The sequence below is a fragment of the Ctenopharyngodon idella genome, chromosome 7, assembly GCF_019924925.1.
Source record: "Ctenopharyngodon idella isolate HZGC_01 chromosome 7, HZGC01, whole genome shotgun sequence".
Classification (NCBI taxonomy): Eukaryota; Metazoa; Chordata; class Actinopteri; order Cypriniformes; family Xenocyprididae; genus Ctenopharyngodon; species Ctenopharyngodon idella.
In genome coordinates, this window is record NC_067226.1 from 28,035,624 (window position 1) to 28,062,749 (window position 27,126).

The 27,126-nt window shown below is 37.2% G+C and overlaps 4 protein-coding genes across 4 annotated transcripts in view; 2 read left to right on the forward strand and 2 right to left on the reverse strand.

Moving 5' to 3' along the window:
• LOC127515292 (Fc receptor-like protein 5) overlaps nucleotides 1-27,126 on the reverse strand; it is a 487,356-nt gene that overhangs the window by 329,631 nt on the left and 130,599 nt on the right. The window lies entirely within an intron of this gene.
• LOC127515291 (titin-like) overlaps nucleotides 1-27,126 on the reverse strand; it is a 438,556-nt gene that overhangs the window by 27,503 nt on the left and 383,927 nt on the right. The window lies entirely within an intron of this gene.
• Nucleotides 23,567-24,187, forward strand: LOC127515333 (histone H4). The gene has a single exon (XM_051898852.1). It carries the CDS (start codon nucleotides 23,619-23,621, stop codon nucleotides 23,928-23,930), a length of 312 nt encoding a protein of 103 aa, XP_051754812.1. The 5' UTR covers nucleotides 23,567-23,618; the 3' UTR covers nucleotides 23,931-24,187.
• On the forward strand, nucleotides 24,617-25,047 carry LOC127515328 (histone H2B-like). The gene has a single exon (XM_051898847.1). It carries the CDS (start codon nucleotides 24,646-24,648, stop codon nucleotides 25,018-25,020), a length of 375 nt encoding a protein of 124 aa, XP_051754807.1. The 5' UTR covers nucleotides 24,617-24,645; the 3' UTR covers nucleotides 25,021-25,047.

Genomic DNA, 27,126 nt, shown 5'->3' on the forward strand with positions numbered 1-27,126 from the left:
GCAAAGCTTGCTGACTTTCTTGTCCGTCTTCGTAACGGATTTACAAGACTGAGTATTTAAGATTTCACAATTTACCGATCTGTTTTCATCATTCATATTGTTGGGGTCAGTCACCTGAATTGCCTGAAATGTGGAGCAGAATATTGTTGTGCTGTTTTTAAATATGGTGAAGGCTAGAATATTGGTTGATTTTAATTATTATAAATATATGGACGATCTTGTTACCTTTGAAGGTATTTGGTGTTGCAATGAAGCTTTGTGCTGTTTTTGACGGAGATTTGTCTTTTATACACTTTTTGTAATATTGTAAATTAATTGTATTGTGATTCATTTTTGTAAGAAAGGATTGTTAAAATTCATATCGGGACATAATTCTCATCAAAGTTTCATCACTTATGAAAGGCGGAACGCTGGACAGCAGCACCTTTTTGGATGGCATGGAAAGTGGGAGATCAGGAGTAAAGAGATTGTCAACAACTATTCCAGTCTCAACCAACTCATTTGCTTTTTCAACAGAGCTAAGAAAAATGACAATGGCACTGTTCATTCTAGAGGCTGATATGTTTTCATGCCCCACAACTTCTCCGACAGCTAAACAGCAATCCTCCACACTCACCGCGGACGCCACTTTCACACCATGACGCCGCGTGAGTTTATTTAAAACCTGCGACCGTGGGGCCGTCATGCTGCCCGCAAAAAAGACGGTAGCACACGGCCCAACCAAACAAATAAATAAACCAACACTTGATAGCAGTAACCCAAGCAGAAGGAAAGAGAAGAAAAAAAGGCTCACTCACAAAACTCCGACCATCACTCACGCCACTCACGCTCAGTCACACCGGAAGTGAGAAGTGAGAGAGAGAGAGAGAGAGAGAGAGAGAGAGAGAGAGAGATAGATAGATACTACCTTACAGAAGAGCAAGGCTATCTGGACCAAGTGAGATTTCAGCAATCACATTAAAGAAGAGGAAGTGTGGCTTTAGAAGAATCTTCATTAGAAGAAAAGTGCAGAATGCCACTCCAAATGCAAATTATTGGACAGTACCAGTTTCTTGGAGCAGAAATCAATAGAAGAAAGGAAGAATAAATTAAAATTATGGAAGAATAAATTGAATGTGTCGGATCAAGTGATACAAACAAAGCTTTTAAATTAATTAAAAGATTAATGATGAATGTGTCAGGAGGGGAAATATGATGTCCTGAAAATTTTTGATATCACAAAAGTAAACGGCCAATGGTGCGATCAAAGTGATGGAGGAAATGTATGCTGTCTGCAGAAACACAGACTAACTGTTCAATCGCTGTTCTCAAGCTCTCTGAGCCTCTGATGGAGAGTTTATTTAAAGATACAGAAACACACAACACTAACTCATATTAACACAAATACATCTAATAACTACTTGAAATAGGAAGAAAGAGTATTACAACAAAAACAACCAAAAAATGTGCTTACAGGGCTAACATTTTCACATGCATTATCACACAGATAACTGAAACAATGTATTAAAACAGGGTGAAACAATGTATTAAAAAACTAAACAGAAGATATTATAGAATATGATCAAATACTCACAGATGAGAAGCAATGCACTGGACCCCATACTGTCACATTATCGACTGTTTTCTGTTGTGAAAACAGACACTTCCTGTGTTTGAAAGAAGTGATGAGGGAGGAGGAGACAAAACTCTACTCAGAAACGCAGGGAGAAAGAAAAGAGAGATTCATTCTAAGATATTTAGCTACTAATGTAGTGTGTTCAAGTAGTTACAGCTCTGTTCATCTTGAAAATCCTATTTTAGAGAAGTTCTAACAGTGACTGTTCTCACACTGCGTTATTTTGTTCATTCACCCTGCCACAGTCACACCACAGACAGACAGTGATTAACTGAAATCACCACATGATATCTAATGTCTACTCATTTAAGGCCCGCTCTACATCATTATCTACATTATCAGTTAATGAAATATATCATTTTTTAACCATAAATTTAAGTTCAGTTTCATAAAACCTAAAATGTTGCTTTTTTTTTTTTTTTTACTGTAAAGTGCTGCCAGTTTTTTTTATTTATTTATTTATTTTTTTTATGTATTTATTACTTGTTTATTTTTTATAGTGTGGGCACCTGAAAAAAAAAAAAAAATGTCACTAAGTTGTATTTTCTCAATGTGACATTATTATTTTGGGAACTCGTCAAAGGCATTTTCTGTTCCCCAGCACCTCCGTATGGCCCTCAATATAACAGGCCTAGACTTGATGGACCTAAACAAATGGTTGGAGTAATGAAAGCTACTAACCCTAACATAGAGGAGCTATGACTTTTTGTGTTAAAAAAAGAAAAAAAAAGAAAAAAGTTGACAGGGCCCTGGAAAAATGAGTCCTGACCTTTTAAAAAGTTCACTTAATGTGTGTTAACAGACCCTGGAACATACATGCTCCCGTTGACCAGCGATCTGCAGAGTCAAGCAGCACGATTGTGTTCCTTGCTGCTAATAAAGTGGATGAATTTGAAATAGCTTGTTTGTTTAAAGCTTGTTTTACATGAGGATTGATAGAATAAACAAATAATCCAGTGTATCTGTCATTAAATTCTGGCAAAATTCAACTGCTTTGCTGTCACCAAAGTGATTTTGTATGCATCACCATATTACACCTTGAAGACTTTGCAGTAATCTGTCAACATTTGAAGCCCAGTGTGATTGTATCTATAGAAATACTAAGGTAAACAAAGAAATTCATTATAGAATATTTCACTTCTCACTACTACATTCAAACTATCAGAGCCTCAATATGAACTCGTATGTACAAATGAACATGAGTAACTTATTGATCTGTGGGTGTGAACATTCACTACGAGGCACTTCAATCTCTTAATAAATATTATTTTAACACCACATGCTTTTTAAAACCCTGTTTAAAAAATGAAATGAAATGTGGAGGATTTTAACTGTGACAATATTGACAGGCCAGTTTACGGTCAGTATGCGACAGAGAGCAACCATTAAAGACGCAATTGTATGTCGTGATAGTATGTCCCAAAGTTGTGTACTCTTTTGCTACACACTCAAAATTATGTACTTTTTTTTTTTTCATAAAAAGAGTACACACTTTTAGGGCATAGTATAAGCAAGCGAATTGGCTACGTGCACAAGCGTAGTGACGAACTTCCGCTGGCGCCAGAAGTCGGCATACCGGTTTCCGGTTTACTTCCTGTCTTCATCTGCAATAGTAAACAAGCAAGATTGAGTGCTGCTGTTGTACGGAAAAAGAGATATAATGTGCGTGACTCATCTAAGTTTCAAAGAACTGAGGGTGGATCTACGGAGCACTGCTGTGCTGTGTGCCACTTTGCTCTGCTTCAGGTCAGTATAAAGGCCAATTCACACCGCACTGACAAACGCCAACGAAGAAGTTGGCCTTTGGATTTAGAATTCTATGAGAAAAAAACTGTCATGTTCAAACTGCCCCAACAAACACCGACAAACGAGTCAAGTCTGACTGGGAAAATTCCACAACTACATAGCCTATGTGTAACCATGTTGACAATATTGGCAGGCCAGTTTATAATATTAATAATATAGTATCATATATATATTCATTGTATTAAAGTATTGAGGCAAAATAAAAATACTAACCTGAAATCCGAAGCGCTATAGCCATTGATCTGATCGCAACCTGTTGCGTTGCGGTTGGTATACACCGGTTTTTAAACTTTTTTATTTATGTGACCCATAACATAATTTGAAACTAAACTGAAGGTAAACCTGCTTTGCTCTCATGGTGGTTATACCTCTCTCTGTCGGTGAAGTCAAGCAGTGCTTTTGCTGAATGGCACGGATTGACCAACGCCAACAGGGGTATCACACCTATCCAACAAACGAGTTTGTTGGCGTTTGTCGGTGCGGTGTGAATTGGCCTTAACAGCCATTTGAGCTTCCACCGCTTCCCGAAGGACACCAACCTTCGTGCGCGCTGGCTGCACAAAATAAGGAGAGTAGCGTGCAATGACAATGTTTATTGGAGTATAAATAAAGATGTTTGTTTTAATTGTATCTACATCAGTCTGCATGCTGTTACAGTCAAAAACTGTGCTTCACTGGCTGGATTCGTCGTGGAAATTATTTCTACGTTAATCGTTGGATTCGTTTGGACTTGCTTGGACTTTTTCTTCTCACTTGCTGCATTTGTTGCTGGATTTACACTGTACGCTCGTCTTGCCAGGACTGATCAACTGGAATATGTTTGTTGTTGCAACATTACAATGGCCATATGAAAGTATGTGTGCACACAATGGGGTAAAACGTAATTCCAGTGCATTGGTTGCAAAAGACTGAGTGATGTTTTTTTCACAATTGTTTGCAAAATGTAAAATGAAGAGTGTTCGAATTCTGATAGGGTTACTGAGTCAAAGCAAAGTTTGCCTAGTGTTGAAAATGAGTATGAAAGAGAAAAGACCAGTTAAATTAACAGCTAAAGCTTTATGGACTATGATCATATGCTGTGTCTTCAAGATATGGACTTTGTTTATACATGTATGTGAAGAAGGAAAACTTACAAGAAGTCATTTTGAGACAATGTTTATTGGAGCATAAATAAAGACATTTGTTTTAATTGCATCTACATCAGTCTGCATGGACTCTTGACAGTGCCCTGATCTTTATTAGAAACTGAGGAGTTAATACAATTGATATTACAATTATCACCAAAAAACGAACAGACTGCCTTTAAAAATAGCTTCTATACTAACGTTACACTAAAAATGAACACGTCGCTAACTAGCTTAGCCGCTATCTGACGGCACACCACATTAGATTAAACCACTTACCCTCGTAGTTATGCAAATAGCTAGATATGTAGAGTTTAAAACCTTTGTCCCGCTTGCTTGTTGGGAGCAGGGGACCAGGCATCAGCGATGCGATAAACATCGCTGATGCTTATTTTAGGCAAATCCTGGAGACATCACGTAAAAACAGACATTTTGAGCGTCGCGCAAGTAAACCGGAAACCGATATGCCGACTTCTGGCGCCAACGGAAGTTCGTCACTACGCTTGTGCACACAGGCAATTGGGACGCAGCTCCAGTGCCGAATTTGTGTTTGGTGCATCACTTAAATTGTTCCGTGTATGTGTCTCTTAAATATCCGCATAGTTCCTTAACCAGAGCTCAATCCCATATTGTCACACAAAGTCGATAACGTGATTTTGATTCATATTGGATAGATCATTGGTAATTGGCCACAACAAGATTTAAAACATGTTCATTTCCTTTCTAAAATGAGGGTAGTTTAGAAGTGAGAAGTGGTGCTTCGTCCAGGCCTTCCTGAACACAGACAAGATTACTAAAAAAAGGGAAGTCAATGAAAATTACACAGACATTCTGTGAATCTTTGCTTTTGTGATAGCATTTTGAGGTTTATGAAACTAAAGATGCAGAAAAAGCATAAATGTTTCCTGTACTATGGTTAAGCAGAAACAGAACAGAAGTCAAACCACAGCTGTGTTCAACTCTTAAACTAAAGATGCTCTCTGTCATTTTCTTACTAAAGCAGCTAAAGTTAACAATGCACAAATGACAATATACATCTTCAATGATGAGCTAAACGAAGCACCTGCAACACGTGAAATTGTAAATTATGTGTTTTGCTGTAAGAATTTTTCATTTTTTACAACAGTGGCCTCTGAAAAGTTAAACCCACTATATAAGAACAGCTGCTTTTAGAAACAACCCGCAAAATGCTTTGACTTCCGCTACAAGGTACTATTGCTAAACCACCAGAGAGAAACATCTGAACTCGCAATGATGACATTATTTATAGGGCTGCCGACGTTTTTATTTTCATTTGTATGGTTATTAAACCTCTCTCTTTCTCTCTCTCTAGGCTATAGGCTATATAGGCTCTCTCTATATATACAGTGGGTACGGAAAGTATTCAGACCCCCTTAAATTTTTCACTCTTTGTTATATTGCAGCCATTTGCTAAAATCATTTAAGTTCATTTTTTTCCTCATTAATGTACACACAGCACCCCATATTGACAGAAAAACACAGGATTGTTGACATTTTTGCAGATTTATTAAAAAAGAAAAACTGAAATATCACATGGTCCTAAGTATTCAGACCCTTTGCTCAGTATTTAGTAGAAGCACCCTTTTGATCTAATACAGCCATAAGTCTTTTTGGGAAAGATGCAACAAGTTTTTCACACCTGGATTTGGGGATCCTCTGCCATTCCTCCTTGCAGATCCTCTTCAGTTCTGTCAGGTTGGATGGTAAACGTTGGTGGACAGCCATTTTTAGGTCTCTCCAGAGATGCTCAATTGGGTTTAAGTCAGGGCTCTGGCTGGGCCATTCAAGAACAGTCACGGAGTTGTTGTGAAGCCACTCCTTCATTATTTTAGCTGTGTGCTTAGGGTCATTGTCTTGTTGGAAGGTAAACCTTCAGCCCAGTCTGAGGTCCTGAGCACTCTGGAGAAGGTTTTCGTCCAGGATATCCCTGTACTTGGCCGCATTCATCTTTCCCTCGATTGCAACCGGTCGTCCTGTCCCTGCAGCTGAAAAACACCCCCACAGCATGATGCTGCCACCACCATGCTTCACTGTTGGGACTGTATTGGACAGGTGATGAGCAGTGCCTGGTTTTCTCCACACATACCGCTTAGAATTAAGGCCAAAAAGTTCTATCTTGGTCTCATCAGACCAGAGAATCTTATTTCTCACCATCTTGGAGTCCTTGATGCGTTTTTTCATGTGTCTTGCACTGAGGAGAGGCTTCCGTCGGGCCACTCTGCCATAAAGCCCCGACTGGTGGAGGGCTGCAGTGATGGTTGACTTTCTACAACTTTCTCCCATCTCCCGACTGCATCTCTGGAGCTCAGCCACAGTGATCTTTGGGTTCTTCTTTACCTCTCTCACCAAGGCTCTTGTCCCCCGATAGCTCAGTTTGGCCAGACGGCCAGCTCTAGGAAGGGTTCTGGTCGTCCCAAACGTCTTCCATTTAAGGATTATGGAGGCCACTGTGCTCTTAGGAACCTTAAGTGCAGCAGAAATTTTTTTGTAACCTTGGCCAGATCTGTGCCTTGCCACAATTCTGTCTCTGAGCTCTTCAGGCAGTTTCTTTGACCTTAATGATTCTCATTTGCTCTGACATGCACTGTGAGCTGTAAGGTCTTATATAGACAGGTGTGTGGCTTTCCTAATCAAGTCCAATCAGTATAATCAAACACAGCTGGACTCAAATGAAGGTGTAGAACCATCTCAAGGATGATCAGAAGAAATGGACAGCACCTGAGTTAAATATATGAGTGTCACAGCAAAGGGTCTGAATACTTAGGACCATGTGATATTTCAGTTTTTCTTTTTTAATAAATCTGCAAAAATGTCAACAATTCTGTGTTTTTCTGTCAATATGGGGTGCTGTGTGTACATTAATGAGGGAAAAAAATGAACTTAAATGATTTTAGCAAATGGCTGCAATATAACAAAGAGTGAAAAATTTAAGGGGGTCTGAATACTTTCCGTACCAACTGTATATATATGTGTGTGTGTGTGTGTGTGTGTATACACTGTATATAAAGGTAAAACAACATAATACAGTCCTAAAAGAGGCAAAATCTTATGGCCTTGGTGGAAACAGTGTGTCATTTTGAACTGAGTTATAAAACATTTGCATCTTAGGAAGATACACAGACAGATGTGGCATGTGCTTCAAGCTGCCCAAAACAAATTCTGAATGAAACACTCCACAAGTCCCTCAGCGATCTTCCTTTTATTAAAGCCACTGTCAAAGTGCTAATTCAACACATGGAGGAAAAACTTGTGTATGAGTATGATGTGTATATTGTCTACCACTTCACTTTTGCTCCAAACATGAGCAGAGAAAACACGCAAGTGACGCGACCAAATCGGCCAAGAAGAAATTAATAAATTAATTAATAAATAAAAACTTTTTTATTTATTATAAGGAACTAATCCTACCTGGACACTTCCCTCACATCTGTCACGGTTCGCAGGTCTGTGGATTCCTGTTCTGTTGTTTTGTGTGTGTGTGTGTGTCTTGGCTGTCACGTGTGTTGCTGGGCAACTCACGAGCACTGATTAGCGATCAGCTGCAGCTGCGGCTCGTCAGCGCTGCTATTTAGTGTCTCTGTGTTTGTTCGTTCATTGTCGGATTGTTCTGTTTGCTCACGCTGTGTTCCTTGCAGTTCTCTACCTTTCGTCTCCTGGGTTCCAGTCGCTCGGTTCAGAGTGGATGTTTATTTCGTCTTGGAGTTCCTGCCTCTGTTCGGAGTGGATGTTCATCTGTCAGAGTGTTCTTCGTTGGATTGCGTTTGGAGATCTACCCATTGTAGTCCCTGTGCTGCCAAGGACCAGCTGCACCACGACTTTCCTGACCATTCACGTTGTACATTCTCTTTGAGAGTTTTGTACTTAATAAAGGAGTCTTTCACTTGCAATTGAATCTCGCGTTATCCTTCCTGACCTAACAATCCGACCAAGATGGATTCAGCAAGTGGTGAGTGGAGAAATGTCATTGCTAATAACAATGTTCATATGGATCAACAGGATGAACAAATATTGGCTACGGGTCGTGCGGTGCAAGCCTTGGTGGCACAGGTGTCGGAGGTTACTGCCCAGCTCCAACGTTTAAGATCTGACATCAACGGAGCGCCCACTGTGCCTACCTTGCCGTCTGTTTCCCCTTCCGTGGCGCGATCGGATCATCACGTCGAGCCTCGTCTTCCACCTCCTGCTCAGTATGCTGGTGAGCCACATTTATGCCGAGCTTTTGTCTTTTGTGCTTGTTGTTTTTCACTCTTCAACCCACGTCTTTTCCTACGGAGCAGTCCAGGGTGGCGTTGATGATCAGACTGCTTTCGGGACGTGCTGCGCTCTGGGGAACAGCGGTGTGGGAGAGTCAATCACCATGTTGCGCCTCGTTCCAGTCCTTCACTGGGGAGTTAAAAAGAGTGTTTGATCAATCCGTTTCGGGACGTGAAGCGGCTCGGAAACTGACGGATCTGCAACAGGGTAATCGATCAGTTACTGACTATTCCATTGATTTCCGCACCCTAGCGGCAGAGACCAAATGGAACGAGGAGGCACAGTAGGACAACTTCCTGCATGGGTTGGCTGACCGTGTCCAGCGGGAGATTGTCGGGTTGGATTTGCCCACAACTCTGGATGGACTGATCGAGTTGGCGATTAGAGTGGACAGTCGTCTGCAACGTCGTGATCAACAAAGACATTCATGTTCTTACCCGGAGGTGGAGTTCGCCGGTGACACGGTCAGTCCCATTTTAGATCTTGAACCCATGCAGGTGGGCAGAACCCGGCTAACCAGGGAGGAGAGGGATCATCGACGGACCAATGGTTTATGTTTATACTGCGGAGCAAGCGGGCATTTTGTTACAAGCTGTCCGGTAAAAGCCAGAGCCCGTCAGTAGACTTGAGGTTATTGACGGGTGGAGTTTCCTTCGAGAAATCCTCTACAGCTACTCTCCTTCCGGTCAGACTACAATGGGCCAACGCCTTCCATACCTGCCAGGCTTTAGTGGACTCAGGAGTGGAGGGCAGTTTCATTGACGCTTCGCTGGCGGCTCAGCTGTTTATTCCGGTGGTTTCGCCTACCTCCTTTCAAGCACTCAGCGGGCAGGTTATGCCGTCAGTCACCCAGAGCACCGTGCCCATCAAACTCATCACCTCCGGTAACCATACGGAGGAGATTAGACTACTTTTAATCAATTCCCCTCTGGCTCCTGTGGTGTTGGGTCATCCCTGGTTGTCACTTCACAATCCCCACATTGACTGGCAACAGAACACTGTTTGTGCTTGGAGCAGTTTTTGTCATGCGTCTTGTTTGGTGTCTGCCTGTTCTTCCGTGTTGTGTTCTGTGTTTCAGGAGGAATCCATGGACCTGTCTAACGTGCCCAAGGAGTACCTGAACCTGAAGGAAGTGTTCAGTAAGTCTCGAGCTGCCTCTCTTCCTCCGCATCGTCCCTATGACTGTGCCATAGACTTATTGCCAGGTACATCTCCGCCTAAGGGCAGGTTATACTCGCTTTCCGTTCCGGAAAGGGAGGCCATGGAGAAATATATTTCTGATTCTTTGACAGCCAAGATCATCCGCCCTTCCTCATCTCCTGCGGGCGCGGGGTTTTTCTTCGTGGGTAAGAAGGATGGTTCCCTGCGACCTTCACGGCAAAGAATACGTATCCTTTGCCGCTGATGTCTTCAGCTTTCGAGCAGTTGCAGGGAGCTTCCTTTTTTACTAAAATAGGTCTGATACACCTATAATAGCAGTTCTGTATGTAAAATTATGCATTACATTCTATCTGCATGGACAGATTGAGTATTTAGGGGGGTATTATTTTGGCAGACACATTTTGACCCACCTGCCAGGATTTTACCCCCTTATTTCTTCTGTCTGAATACCCAAAGAGTCAGAGTTCTTCACACTGTGGTTCAGTTTTCCCTTATATAACAAGTCTGTCTGTGATCATGGGCATGATTGCATGTATAAAACAAGTACTACAGCAAAAAATATTATATATATATATAAAGCAGTCAAAACATCCTTTTTTCAAGCTCTGGAAAGATTGTTTGAATTCCATTTCTACCACAACTTCACTTTAATCTCTCTATCATTTATTAATTTCAAATATTTTAAAAATAGCATTAATGTGTAACATGGCTTTATTTTGAGAGACTATTCAGAGAGGCAATATTAAGTGTCTGAACTGTCTGAATCTGAACTGTAACAAGAAAGGTTTTTTTTTTTTTTTTTTTTACCAAAAATGATAAAGAACACAGAGTTTGTTGTGCCTGTTTGTAGGGCTGCACAATTTGGCCAAAATGTTGTTTTTATCCATATGACTAATTCTGATATTGTTATTACTAAATAAAAACATTAAACAAAACAGTAATTATTGTTAATGGTTATCAATATATATTTACATAAAACTGCAACATGACCTGTTAACATGCAGGAGGGCTAACTGTAAATGTTTAGAAAGGAATAAGGATTTATTATGAAATTATGATTATGATCTTTGACAAAAAAATAAAAATTGTCAGAAAATGGAATGCATTCACTGAGAAAGAGAGAAAAACTCAGAGAGAAGTATTATTATTCCTATTTTTACCCAGAATATTTTAACAGAAAGGTGTTGTGAGATTAGTGAGTGCATACATGTAATATAATGTTTCATTCATACAGGAAATCCCTATTATGAACAAAGGTATACACTTTCGCGTAGCTGAATAAAACACAGATAGAGACATATCTGTACGATTGCGGCTAAATGGTTTATTGTTCTTCAAGCTATATTTGGTATTTTTATATGAATAAACTATAGATGCAATGCAATGCTAATCAAAAGCCTTTATCACTTTATAGAATACTATATAAGAATGATTTTGCCTCATTCTGTGATGTGAAACCACATCAGTATATATATATATAAAGAGGGCTTGTTCCCCACAATTAAATGACAACAGTGTGATGTATGACATACAATGCTGGATAGATTCACAGAAGAGAACATAATCAGAGCAGTGAGACCCAAGATTTGAGATGTGTGCAGTTACATATCTCGGCTTTTGCCAATAAAATCTAATTTTGACACCTGGAACCCCAGCTTAGAGAGACTTCTTTAACAAGAGAGAAACAGTGCATGCCACAACACAAGCTCCTTGTGAGTATTAATGCTGATATCTGCTGAGTAAAAAAAAAAAAAAAAAAAAAATCTAATAAAAATTCTTCAGTTAACTGCATCTCTGACTCCTGGTCTTCAGTCAGTGGTTCTTGAGTCTTAACTGTAATTCCCCTACTCTACACTATGCATTGCAATAGAAAATGTATCCTATTTAAATTCAATTTACAGGAGAAATTCTGCTAATTCTGTAAATACACCAAATAACCGTTTAACTAATTAAATTGAAGGCTTCTCTGAAATACTTTGCAAACACAGTACCAGTCTGGGAACATTACTAGTTTTAACATTTTCAAATAAGTCTTTTATGCTTAATGCATGCATGCATTTATTTGATCAAAAATAAAAAGGTAATATTGAGAAATATATAACATATATTTAAAATTATGCTTTTCTATTTTAATATATATTAAAATAGGCAGGCACGGTGATTTGTGAATGGCGATTGTTGTGGTGCTTATTTTGGAACCTGCTATACTTTTTTTTTTTTTTTTTAGAATTCATAGATTAATTTACATTTAGAAAGAACATAATTTATTAAAAATTTTTTCTAACAATATAAGTCTTTACTTATGTCTATACTTTTATCAAATTAACACATCCATGCTAAATAAAAGTATTAATTTCTTTCATAACAAAAAGAAAGAAAAAAAATCTGACCACAACTTTTGAACAGTACTGTTGTAACACCCCTGTGACTGTCTGTTTGGTTTCTCCCGTTTGTCTGCCCTTATTTGGAGTTCCTGTCATTATCGTCATTCCCGTCACCTGTGTGTAATTCATTAGTGTCCTTTATAGTTTGGTTCTGTTCATGTCTTTGTCAGTCTACAAGGTTACTTTGATGTGTTCCTGCCTTCTCTCTGTGGATTACCCTCATGTGGATTACAATTAAAGACTCTTTACTTTGAAGCTCGTCGTATTGCGCCTTCTCTATTACGTACACCGTGACAATTGTATATTGTTTCAAAGGTTTACATTTTAAGTAAATACTGTTTTATTGTTTGTTTTGTTTTTTAAAATCAATGAATCCTTAAAAGTATAAAAGCGGTTATACAAAATATTAAGCAGCACAATTGTTTCCAATATTGATAATAAAACAGCAAATTAGAGTGATTTCTGAAGGATCATCTGACACTGAAGACTCGAGTAATGGCTGATGAAAATTCAGCTTTGCATTACAGAAATAAATTATATTTTATAAAACAGGTAGTTCTGGTCCTTGATTCTGATTGGCTGAGCCATGTTCTAAGCTGTTGTAAATTACACTACAAACCTACACCTTTGTTTACGCTGGTCAGCAATCACTTTGTTGGAACCATAACTGTTTCTGAGGAACTACATTGTTTGGTGGAAGAATACTGTTTTTATTTATATCATTACACTTTATTTTCTCTGTTTTTGTTGTGAAACCTTACTACGTATATGGAATAAATGTTTAATAAAAGCAGTAAGCCCCGTGAAGCCATGGTTTGCAGTGAATTTATAACAGCTAAGGAGCATTGTTAGCCACGTCGCAAGCGGAGGCTTATTGATTGGGGCTTATTGCTTTATTATAGTATATTAAAATAGAATTTTTTTTTTTTAAAGGTTTTTTATTTTCAATTGTAATATATCACAATATTACTGTTTTTTTCTGTATTTAATTCTCTATATTTTTGTTCAAATAAATGCAGGTGTTGTGTGTAATTATGACTTCTTTCAAAACACATTACAAATTGTTATTTTTCCCAACTTTTGACCAGTTCTGTACATTACACATACCGCTGTTCTGAAGAAGAGTGACAGCTATCGCTTTCGTCAGTTCTTCCACTCCTTCTGGTGTGTTAAGGAAATCAATTGGCTCCTCTCTAAGTATAAATTCAGCAAACTGAAAAAGGAAAATAATAAAAGAAGCAATTTTATTTTAAAGGAAAATAAAACATAAATTTGACTTTAGCAGACCATGTACACCACAATTAGGAACTTAATTGTGTTTCCCGAGATCATACTTTAGGGCATTGACAGTTTAGGACAACGACAAAGTTTGCTATTTAAAACCACTTACTTTTAATGCAAAGACACCGCAGGATGTGCCATCTTGTTGTTTTGGGTGAGGCAGCTTACCACAGGACCACCTTGAAAAATTGCATCCCTTTTGTCGCATAAAAGCCCTTAACAAATGCAAATCATTTATATTGTGATACCAGACCAAATCTTTTTTTTCTTTTTTTTAATAGAAATACTGTAGAGATCAGTTTTGCACATCAGAAGCACATTTTTGTGATGAACATCTTCAAATACCTTGTTACATCCTGGCATTTTTTCAGTTTTGCTGGACTTTCTCCCAGAGGATCAAGGAACAAAGCCTTCATTTGAGATGGCAGCATAACCTATAAAGATTTTAAACAGTGATAATGTAGATAAGAGAAAACAAGACATGTTATTTTCATGGTTTAAAAAAAAATCTGTCTAAGAAAGAACGCTGCTTGGAGTCAAAGTCCCTTTAAGACAAGTCATTTCACTCGGCGGCCATCTTTGAAACGCCTCTCGGGCATCCTGGGCATCATGCCGCTCCTATCTCTTTGAATGGGGAAACATCAAATTCTCCAAAGCTGTTTGCCAAGCTTTCGATTAAATTTCATATTTGAAATCACCAATGAAATCTGACAACAACTGTCTCATAATTTTTTTTTCCAAACGCTCAAATCATGACAAAAAAACAGTATTTAGGCTGGATCAAGCTAATGCGCAGACCTAAATGCGCGTCTCTTGTGCCTCATTTCGGAGGCGTGTGTCTGACTGTTTCTATAGAAACCGGTGCTTCTAACGGCCGCTGCAGTGACATGATGACTTTACAGGTCGGCAATTGGCTCTTATTTTGAAGGCGGGACTTATTCCGCCATATTGAGCGTTACACTTTCTCCCATTCAAAACAATACGAGTGACATGTCTTGTGTTATTCTATAGTCTTTGTTGGAGTAGCTTGAGCTGCTTGGAGTAATATCATAGTCTACAGATGTTTTCAATAAACATTTGCTGGCTGAGTGCTGGCCAGACATCTCAAAGAGATTCTTTCATTAATTCCCCAAACATGTTAACAGACCATTTAACTATTATATCAGATCCTAGTACATTATAAATATTGCAGTAATACCTGCATAACACATGCAAATTGAAATTTTTCATTTGTTTACCACAAGTGTCCAATGGTGGTGGTCATTCACAATACCTATGAGAGACTTGTACATTTTGGGATCAACCTGAAATAATAAAAAAAGAGAACTGAAATGTGTTCTGAATTTCATTTTTCATATTGGTACATAAATAAAACAGTGCAAACCAACCTTTAATTTAGATTTTTTTCCATTCCAAATGCTGGTCATCTCGAATGTGTCGATTTGGAAGGTTTGTTCTTTTGACTGTTCATTGTGACGCCTCACAAGAAGTCTCATGTATGCATTAATAACCTTAAACAAGGAATCAAAACAGTGTGGGATTAGCAGTGGAAGTTAAAATTTGATATGTACTATTTCAATCGCAGAATATCTTACCTCGCTTTCAAGCTCATTATTTGGAGCAGTTTTATTAATGTCTGCAAAAAATATTTTATATGGCCCAATTTTGGAAAGCAACACATACATTTTTTCCTGCCCATGCCTCTTGAACAACTGTATTGATAGAAAAAAATAGTAAATGTGAAAAAAACATGACTTAACTTTCATTAGTTTACATCTTTACTTTAGTTCTGATGCTGACTTACTGCTGACACGATTCTGCTGTACTGCTGTTGTTGTGGTGGTAGGTGATAATGTCACAGATTCAGCAGCGGAGTCAGGTGAGGCAGCCACTTTGGAGACGGAAGGTGATGATGGTAAAGATGCAGCTACAATGACAGGAGATGTAGCAGTTAGACAAGTTTTTTGTGATGCAGTTGCTGCTGTTGATCTTCCGGCCACAATCTTGTGTGGAATGCGTGGCTTCTGCTCAGTATACAATCTCAAGTGGTCAATATTGATTTTTGGCAAAATGGCCCCTCTCTCATCTATCAGATCAGCATTCTTGCCTTCAATGTTTTTAATTGTGTATGGACCTAGAAAATTTGTATCCAATTTTCTGCCTTTTCTCTGCTGACTCCGAACTTTACACCTCCATACTTTGTCACCCACAGTCAATTTTACTTTCTTTGCTTTCTGTTCTTTCCTTGTCATTCATTTTTGAACCTGAGCAGTGTGGGTAAGAGCAGTCTGAAGAACTTCATCAAGTTTCAGGACACCCTCAGTTGCTTCTAGTTAAAAATAACTAATCATCTCAAATTCATGTAGGCATAGTGAAAAATAAATATAATAAAAAGAATTTAAAATACATTTATTTCATGCTTAGTATACTACGAATACATGTACATATTATGTACTTAATAAAAATATGCTGCAATATGCTGTGTACTAAACAGGTATATTTAAAGTCTGCTAAATTAGAACAACTAATTTTGTACTTACTGCACTTTAATTGTTTGGAAGTAGTGCTGAATTCCAACTAAATATATACTTAAGTATATTTAATTGTACTAAATTGGAACTATTCCAAGTATTCTTTAGGCACACTTTAAATATTTTGAATTTAAAGAGTGATATTATGTAAAGATCATACAATCCTCATCAATAGTGACATTAGAACATATCTTAGGCTTAATTTTAAGGGAAAGTAATACCCCAAATAAAGTTTCATTACAATTTTTATATCAGTAAATCTCCAGTGATATGTCAGTAATTATGTTAATAGACTTGATCTATACTTAGTATAAATTAAATGCATTTTAAATCTATTACTTTTTTACTAGGGCAAGTTCATACTGAATGCAATACATACACATAAAAAAGAAACAAATCACTGAAAACAATGAACACCCACCTGATATTCTTCAGGGATCTCAGAGGGGTATCATGCCTCGCGACCAAACATCATATAAAATGGAGATAGTTTGGTTGGCATCTGTTTTTTGGTCCTTAGACCAAACATAACTGCATCTAGGTGTTGGTCCCACTGCTGTGGTTTTTTGGAGACCAATTTGCTGAGAGCCCTTAAACATTTATTTCACATTAAAATAGTTTTAGCAGAAGATATTTATAAATATCTGTGCATTCCACATTTGGTTTATAACAATTTTTACAAATGCTATTCTAACTTTAAAATTGTTACGTATACAGAAGGGGACAGCGACACAGGAATACAGGTATTGAAGTTTATTAAACAACAAGAATGATGACAGAGTGCAGGTGAGTGAAGACAGGTTAATGCGTTGGCAGGTATTGATGAAGAACTGATACTTGTCTTGGTTTTGCAGGATTGGCAGACGGATGACAGACTTGGAGCTTGAGCAGACACAGATGAACTCACGAGAGACGAGGAGTCGAGGGAACACACAGGAGACAGGTAAGTATCTTCGGAGGAGTCCTTGAGGTAAGCAGAGTGGTAAGTACCATGTGCAAACGAGACCGGACAGTGACTGAGTGAGAGCGTGAGCCGTTTGTGCTGCTGGTGATGAGGGTGCTGATGAGCTGCAGGTGTGAGTGATTAATATTTTTGGTGATGACGTGCGCTGTGTCTGTGAGAGTGTAGAGCCTGGCGTGTCTGTGACAAAAATAACAAAATAAATAAATAAAAATCTTATAGGCTGATGTAAATAATAATAATAATAATAATAATAATAATAATAATAATAATAATTAAAGGATCTTTGTACAAAAAAAAAAAAAAAAAAAATGTACATTTAGTACCTCTGTATGGTCCCATTCATTTTTTCGACCAAACTATTAGTCTGGGGATGGTACGGTGAGCACAAACGGCTCTTGATTCCAAGTATTTTGGACACATTTTTGTTGATCTGATAATAGAACAAAAACATTAATTTTTAATTACAATCAATTTAAGTAAACATTTTTCAAAACTATATTTTAGCACTGTATGATATCGAACAGCTTTAATTTACCTGATTAACAAACTCTCTTCTTTGGTCCGTAAGTATGCGTTTTGGGGCCTCAAACTGGTAAAAAACTTAATTATGCAGTTTGTGACCTCCACTGCAGACTTACTTTTAAGGGGATAAGCCTGTGGCCATTTGGTCATGTAATCAATCATGACACATATATATTGATGACCACTGTCTGTGCAAGTAAGTTTGCCAATTAAATCCATCCCCAAAAGTTCAAATGGTTGTGTGACCTTGAAATGTAAAAGAAATGTAATAAAAAAGGACAATTTATAAAAATAAAAAATAAAAATATTCAGTAAATTATGTAAATATTCTGTTGCGTACATGTGCAATTAAAAATAATATAGTGAGGGTGGCAGGGATAGACAGACAGATGATAGATACCCCTCAGATCTGATTTGTGCCACCTCAGATTCAATTTGACCCACTAAAAAAACCCACAAAACTTGTTGATTTTAACCATTCGATTTGGACGATCACCAGTGTAAATTTTCACTGCTAAATTTAAATGTCCTTTTATGCCTGTTTTTTTTTCTGTCCACAGTGTGAACCAATGCTGCTGGCATGAAAAAAAAAAAAAAAAAAAAAAAAACTTTTATTAAAATTCTGAATGCATTACAGATCTCCTAGAATGCGTGCAAAGTGTGCTCCCTTTATAATTTCAAATGCACTGAGCCTGTCACTCATCTCAGTTCATCGGTTGAACAGACAATTGTGATTGGCTACACAGCTCAACAACGCTGCAAACGTTGTAAATAGAATCACCTGATGCTCTCCAGAGCGCAAATGCAAATAAGTACAGAAAAGTTTACCAAATATGATAATAATACAGCTTTAACTAAGGGTGCTCTTGGTTTTTTTTTTTTTTTTTTGTGAGTGTTTAGCTAGGCCTACCTAAACTGGGCATGACACAATAAACTGCTTTCCTTATGGATTTAGTATGGAATGTTATTTAAATACGGGAACAGTTGGCAGTCCTACTTTGCATGTTTTAAACACTTAGATTATGTTCTTACTTTGGCCATGCATTAATTGCACGTCCTTGAAAGAGTTCAGTTTGCTTCTCATGTAATGTCCGTGGCACGATGACAACGACGGTGGTCAAATAAATATATTTCGATTGTTTGATCAAAATTATTGCTAGGAACAATTCAGTTGTCCCCTACTAAATTCTGCATTCTTGAATTGAATATAAGCTGTTTCAACCAGGGAAATCATCAGTAGGCTATAACAGCCTGTAAAGATTGTGTCAGTTATGTGACATTTACCTCAGGAAGATAAAAGCTTATCTATAGAAAATCATATCGCAAAACATACATTTTATTACAGTAGTAAATACTTATTACATTATGTGCAGTTATTACATTATGAGGTGCTACTACTGATCTATAATAAATAAGTATAAGAAGTCATTTTATAGATCAGTGGGTGCTACACACTGAGTATTAACATTTTACACACTAATTTCTTGAAATGAAATTAGTGTAATGCTAATGAAATTAACCATGTCATATAATATCTGTCATTCAAGACTGTATCCTAATTACACATGTAACACTCCTACCGTTTTACGCCTCCTCTTCGACACACAGCATCATCTCACCAGAGGCCGAGTCCTGTTTGGTCGATTCTTCACGTGATCATGTGGTGGACGAAACATGACGCTTTCATGTTGTACAGCAAGAAGCTCAATAACGAAATAATGAAGGGCACAATTTTAATAGTGTTTCATTTGTATTTATTTGTTATTTAGTGCTAATTGTATAGTTTTTTTTAGCTTATTGACAATGGTAAACTAAGTTTTAATATATTCAACAAATTATAGAGCAATTGCAGGTAAAGTGGGCCACTTTTTGTAAAATGCAATTTAGATATCCAGATGTTTTTTCTTTTCTTTTCTTTATTACTTTAGTTAACTTTAATGTCCAGCTATAATATTTCAATCTGAATATGGTTCATATAAAGTGTTATTTGTATAGGCTGGTTTATTGGAGAAAGTGATGCAGTATATAGGCTATAGTAAATTTAGGGAAGTAAATTATTGAGCTGTCAGCAGAAATATGGAAAAGCACAAGACATACTTATAAGGAAACAGACAGAACAGACAGTATGCCCCATGATTTGTCATTACATCATGGCTAGATCCCAAAACATAAGAGGTAACATAAAGACACTATGTTAAGAGACATATTACAAGGGACACACAATGTTATAGAATCTTACAGGTATAAACATTTTTAGATCATGCACTCCAGAAAAAAAAATATTTTCAGTTAAAGTGGTATTTAACAAATCCAAAAATATATAACATACAGGTTATGAATAAAATAAATCATGTAAATCCTCATCTCAATTCATGTGTGAAATTCCAAAGAACTGATGTTGTTTTCAAATTAAATTTGATTAAATCTGAATATCAGAATTTTCATAAATCAGAATATTAACAAAATGAACTCAACAATATGTTAAAAATGCGACTATAACACAAGAAACAACAAATTCTAAAAAAATAATATGAACATTTGAAATGGTAACTATATGTAAACATGTTTTTCTATGTACTCTAAACACTTTAAATGAACTTTAATTGTGTCCATATTTTAAAACTTTATATTCTGCATCTACATTTTGCTCCTCACATCCTTTTTCATTCCACAGATTGAACTGAATGCCTCAAAATCTTTTCTCTCTTTCCTTTCTTCCAACTCTGACTTGAATTTCCTGACTGCAGACTCATTTTTGTTTTTTAAAAATATAAATTTTACATGTCAGCTATAAAATAACCAGTGAATGTCAATTTATTTAATGAATTTGTGTGTATTAACTGAAGGTTAAAGGTCAGCCCGCTTTACCTGATTCCCACTGGCCCACTTTATCTAACACATTCAGCCAAAGTGGGACAGCAATATTTAAACACCTTACATTTTACAATTTACAGAATCACAAAGTCAAGTGTAATTTGCAAACTACAACAGCACACAAATAAAAAGTCAAATAAAGTCCAGGATAAAGAGCTTTGGCTATTGACTCTGATACATTTACAATATTTGTATAACACAAACCTCATTTAATTACTTAAAGGGATGCTGAGGGGGATTGATATACAAGGGATACATGAAAACTAACAAACACACTGCACAGGAACACATAGCGCACTTTTATTAAAATATAACCAAATTTATTTATTAATTTATTTACATAAAACATAAGCAATTGGCCATTTACGAGATGGTCTTCAGTGCAGGTTGGATCCAGATCCAACTCCTCCCACCTTATATATCCCTAGACTGCAGTGAGGGGCTACTGGAATTTACGGGCATCCAGTCAGACGAATGAGGGAGGGGGGTTGTCAGAAATATATCATTTCACACAAAGTATTGTTGTGGTGTAGGTGTATCAGACCCATTTTAGTGACTCTTTAAGTATTCAGACAGAAGAAATAATGGGGTTAAAATCCTGGCAGGTGGGTCAAAATGGGCCTGCCAAAATAATACCACCCTAAATACTCAATCTGTCCATGCAGATAGAATTAAATGTTTCACTTTACATACAGTACTGCTATTATAGGTGTATCAGACCCATTTTAGTGACTCTTTGGGTATTCAGACATAAGAAATAAGGGGGTAAAATCATACTCAATCTGTCCATGTAGATAGAATGAAATGTATAATTTTACATACAGTACTGCTATTATAGGTGTATCAGACCCATTTTAGGAACTCTTAAAATCCAGGCATGTGGGTGAAAATGTCCCTTTCCAAATAAAACCCCTAATGCAACATATGCATTATTTTAGTGCATAATTTTATTGGAATATCATACATGTTTCAGTGGAAATTAACCCATTATTTGAATTTACTTTGGAACATAATATTACATTAAGGCTCATACTGAATACAGTAGGCTAATGTGTAATTTTTTTCATCATTACACAAAAAAAGGTTCGTATTGATAAATTAAATTTCTTTTGTAAAGCATAACACGTTAATGTAAAATTCAACCAGTACATAGGTTGTCTAAGGAGACAAAGAAAGAAAAAAAAGAAAGAAAAATGGGAGAAACTCTATCGAAGCGTCAACAAAATATATGCAACGTACATTCTCCTGTCTCGTTAATGATTCAGTTTGAAAAGCAATGAATCACATTTCTGAGTTTACACTGCCATCTACAGGAAACTGCATAAGTGTTCATCAAATTGAACGTTTGGAGTTTGGATCAGTGAAACATTTACCTAAATTTCCGTGTTTTAACTGCCATCTACAGGAAACACAACGGTACTGTCCGCGTGCACGCGAAGAGGGGGTAGTCTGCAGCCGGTGGGTCGGAATTGGGCACAACACCTGTTCTCCGGTTTATTTGGCCGCTGTGCTCGAGTATCTCACTGCTGAGATCCTGGAGTTGGCTGGAAACGCCGCTCGAGACAACAAAAAGACCCGTATCATTCCTCGTCACCTGCAGCTGGCGGTGCGCAACGACGAGGAGTTGAACAAGCTTCTGGGTGGCGTGACCATCGCTCAGGGTGGTGTGCTGCCCAACATTCAGGCCGTGCTGCTGCCCAAGAAAACCGAGAAGCCAGCGAAGACCAAGTAAACTGACAAGAAGTTCTCTTCAAACCAAAGGCTCTTTTAAGAGTCACCCAATTTTTCCGTGAGAGACTGATTTCTTTAATCCAATCACTATTTAAGTTGATATCAACCCAAAATACAATTAAATACGTCGTTGTACTTTTTTCGTTACGCATAAAGGCTTTATTAACGTCATTAGATTTGCAAGTTCCAAGTATATGGGTCATTCCTGGGATTTTTTTTATTTTTATTTTTTTTAAATAAAATACATAGGTTCTTTAGAAAATTTATTATAGACTAACATCCTTAGACACAACCTCCAAAAAATATTTTCCCACCTCAGGCATTAAAGACCTTTTTATTAATAATAATAAAATCAGATGGAAATGCCTTTATTCTCAACCCTGTAGGGACAAAAGGGAATTGGTTTTAAAAAGGTTTTACACAAAACTTGTTATAGAACAAACATCTACTTACTGCTCATAAGTGTCCCTCATAACAGTTTAGTAACTACAAATGTATCATGATGATTTTTACATTTTCCCCCCAAAAGAATAGATGAGAATGTTACAGGGTTGAAGATTGTAACTGGTTTGAAGGGAGGCATTGCCTTCACTTTTATATTTTTAATTTAGTCTCTTTCTCATATTGTGCTCTTCTTTCTGGTTCAACATATCTGCTCATGTTGCTGTCATTTCTGACAGGGTGCTAGTCAGTGTTTAAGTGGACACATTACATCAAATATTCTATTTATAACAAAATTATGAGTTGTCATGATATGTAAGTATATCTTTACTGAAACCATGACTATTTTATATATATTTTAATTAAAATTATCCAGAAGTGAAAAACTCAACCCTGCCAAACCCGAAACAATTATAGATGTGAATTTATTTTAAGCACAAAATGGCCACTGCTCCTCATGCAGTGTACAAGAGTAGACTGTATATGGCAGCAATGAAATACTTATGGATTAAAATAAAATTTTGAAAAATTATGATTTTCCATCTTTATTTTATGTGATGTGGTTGAGTTGTTAAGCGTGACAGCGGTGAGACGTTATATCAACGCATTGTTTTGGATTATATGTGCTATGAAACAACAATCAATGGAATTTAAACTGATCCCTTTACTTAAATATGTCTATATTTTTTAATTCTTACAATTTTGCTAAGGATTTTTAAATTTTCATTTTATATAGTTAGTTATGACATATTTTTCCTCAGTAAGAAGACTTGGAAAGATGTAACGGGTAACGTAAACTGGAACCGCCCATAAATGTGGTTTCAACTAGGTCCGCTAGCTGACTATAAACCCCTCTTCTGCAGAGATCTTCATTTTCTTGTTGTGGATTGAAGAACATTATTTGCAGTCATGTCTGGAAGAGGAAAAGGTGGTAAAGGACTCGGAAAAGGAGGCGCTAAGCGTCACCGAAAGGTTCTTCGCGATAATATCCAGGGAATCACTAAACCCGCTATTCGTCGTCTTGCTCGCCGTGGCGGAGTCAAGCGTATTTCTGGCCTGATCTATGAAGAGACTCGCGGTGTGTTGAAGGTGTTTCTGGAGAACGTCATTCGTGATGCTGTTACTTACACTGAACACGCCAAAAGAAAGACCGTCACCGCCATGGATGTTGTGTACGCTCTGAAACGACAGGGACGCACCCTGTACGGATTCGGAGGTTAAATCCTTCGTGAAGAAGAGGAAAAAAAGCCAACGGCTCTTTTAAGAGCCACCTACGTTTTTGCATAAAGAACGTTTTTTTTTTTTTTTTTTTTTTTTAATGGTGAAATTAATTAAGCTTTCAAATTTTATAATAGCTTCATGGTTGTTTGTTTTTTGTAAATTGTAAAGAAATTGAAACTAAGAAATTCAATATTCTATTCTATGTTTCTTCTATGATTGTGCTTTGCAGTCAAATAAACTACAATTTAACAGGTTGAGCGTGTGGTTATAGTGCAGTGTTTTTTTGTTTTTTTTCTTTAATGTAGTTAATTAACGCTTGTTCTTGCATTCATATATGCATGTCTTTTAATGTAAGTATAGTGTATTCTTGATCACATTCACGTTAAGTAATAAGTTGTTTCTGCTTCTAAATAAACGTTAAAATACAGAAACTCCAGCGTGCGTAGATAAAAAGCTTATTAAATTACTCACAATATTTCAGTGGGGGATGGTAGTTGTCGATGGGTGTGATTAACATTTCAAGCTTCTGATTGGCTCGCCTACAAGTCAAGGAACGTTTAAAGTGGCCAATGAAATCGTTCTATGGGTTGGGCCACAAAGACTCAAATCACAGAAGGCCGTTCTTCCCTTTTGAAATTAGCATAGAGTAGTGTACAAAAACCCGCCTCTAACACTACAGTTTTATTGTTTTTTGTGTGTCTCTGAACGAAGCATTATGCCTGAACCAGCGAAATCCGCCCCCAAGAAGGGTTCAAAGAAGGCCGTCACTAAAACTGCCGGCAAGGGAGGAAAGAAGCGCAAGAGGTCCAGGAAGGAGAGTTACGCTATCTACGTGTACAAAGTCCTGAAACAGGTTCATCCCGACACCGGAATCTCCTCCAAGGCGATGGGAATCATGAACTCTTTCGTCAACGACATCTTCGAGCGCATCGCCGGTGAAGCGTCTCGTCTCGCTCACTACAACAAGCGCTCCACCATCACATCGAGAGAGATCCAGACCGCCGTGCGTCTGCTGCTGCCCGGTGAACTGGCCAAACACGCCGTGTCTGAGGGCACAAAGGCTGTGACCAAATACACCAGCTCAAAATAAAGCGATGTCTGATCTGATCAGCGAACTCAAAGGCTCTTTTAAGAGCCACCCATGTTGTCTTTCAAAAGAGCCTTGATCTTACACTGTTGTCAAATAAAAGTGAAGGAACTGTTATCAGTTCCTCACTGTTTATTGCTGTTAAGCATCAGTCTGGTTTAGTAAATGAATTAGAATATATGGTTGCACTTTTTTACAGTACGTGTTTATAGTGTACTTACCAAAAAAAAAAAAAAAAAAAAAAAAAAGACTGGGTAATATGAGGTAACTATGTAGCTGGTTCATTATAAAATGTAATTAATATAGTTAACTAACTTAATTTATTTTTTTGTGATCTCATATTTGTGTTTTGAGTTACAATATGACACAATGTACATAATTCTAGTGGGAACCATTCATGCAGAATATTGTTTTATATGGGGCACATATTGGTGACTCACGTGATGCCTCGTGAGATATGCGAACAGCGCCATCTTTAGAAGCACATTTGCCACTGACGGGGTCGGTTGTGCTTTCTTTCGCTCTTCAAACGAGAGTGCTGCTTTCTCCGTGCTGTGTGGGCAGACTGAAGGGGAAGACGTGTGTGTGTGTGTGTATCCCCCCAAAAATAATCATTGTGCTTTGTGTTTCTGCAAGCCTGTTTCTTCAGAATAAACATCCTGAGACGTCTTCCATCATTGTTGTCTTGCCATTGAGAATAACAAAACACAACCAGAGTAAAACTGCTACAACTAGTTAGGGGTAGGTTCAGGGGGACCTAGTTATTACCCAGTTATTGTAATTACTGTAATAATTACATTGTATGTACATGGGGAACAGGACTGTAAAATAAAGTGCTACTGAATATATAGATGTTTTATGACTGATGGGAGGAATTTTAGAACAGATAGTAGAAAAACTAAATTTTGATTGATTGTCCGTGTTATTCCAAGTAATCGTTTTATTTATTTTAAAAAGAGTAAGATGAAATGTATTGATTCTAACAACATTTGGTATTCAGCAAATGTGGTTTTAAAATGCAAAACATTTTCAACATTTAGCTTTGAATATTGTTTTTCTTCTGCACAATCAGCTCTTTAGAAAGCCCTTATGAGACAGCAGCGATTCTCATCTGATTCTGAAGCTCTGATTCTGAAGCTCTGATCCATCTGCTCCTGAAAATCCTCTCAGCACTACTGTTGAACTTGCAGCTGTAGAGGATGATGATGATGATGATGATGATGATGTGAAACTTGTGCTCCAGTAGTGCTGGGATTTACAGACATGATCATGTCAACATTCACATCTTCCCCCTCATGAATCACAAACCACAGATCAGATTTCCACTGAGAGTAACGTGTGTTGTACGAGACATTAGTGTTCATTAGTTTAGAAGAAGTTTACTGAAGTGAGAAGCCTTGACCATGATGTTCCATGAGAGAACATTCTAGTGTATACTATTTGATAATTGTTATTTTATCTTAGAAATCTGTTCATGCTTTTGCATGTATTTTCTTTCAATCATGTTTGGGTCATTAAAAACCCCTGGACTATTCAGACATTTCAAATAATCAGTCAAGTGACTGAAAAACAAACAGTTCTTCCAAGGTCCAAGTTCAGAGTAAAATAAATAAAAAATCATGTGGTTTATTTGAACATGGTCAATATTTGTGTGAAATGTTTTCAATAAACATTAAACAAATGTTAATTTAAGTAATTTATTGATTAGTCTGATAGTTTAAGCCTTGTCATATTTATAGAACAGTTGTTGAAGTTCTGCTCTCTTAAAATGACACAATGAACCTGCTGTTCTTCATATTTAATACAGTTTTAATCTATCAGATATTAGTGACGTCTCTGCTCCGCTTTTACTGACAATCAAGTTCATGTTTGTGAGAAACATCTGAAATCTCATCACAGTGGAAAAAACATTTCTCATGCTGTTATAACGGCTGTCAAATATGTTTTATTTAGTAGTTTTGTTCGTCCCTGAGAGTCTTTAAAGGGAAACTATCAACAAAGAATATGAATGATGAAATGCTTTCAAAATATTTAATTTCAAAAATTGCAAAAAAAAAAAAAATAATAATAATAATAATTTCAGCAGTTATTTGTTTATACAGAACATAC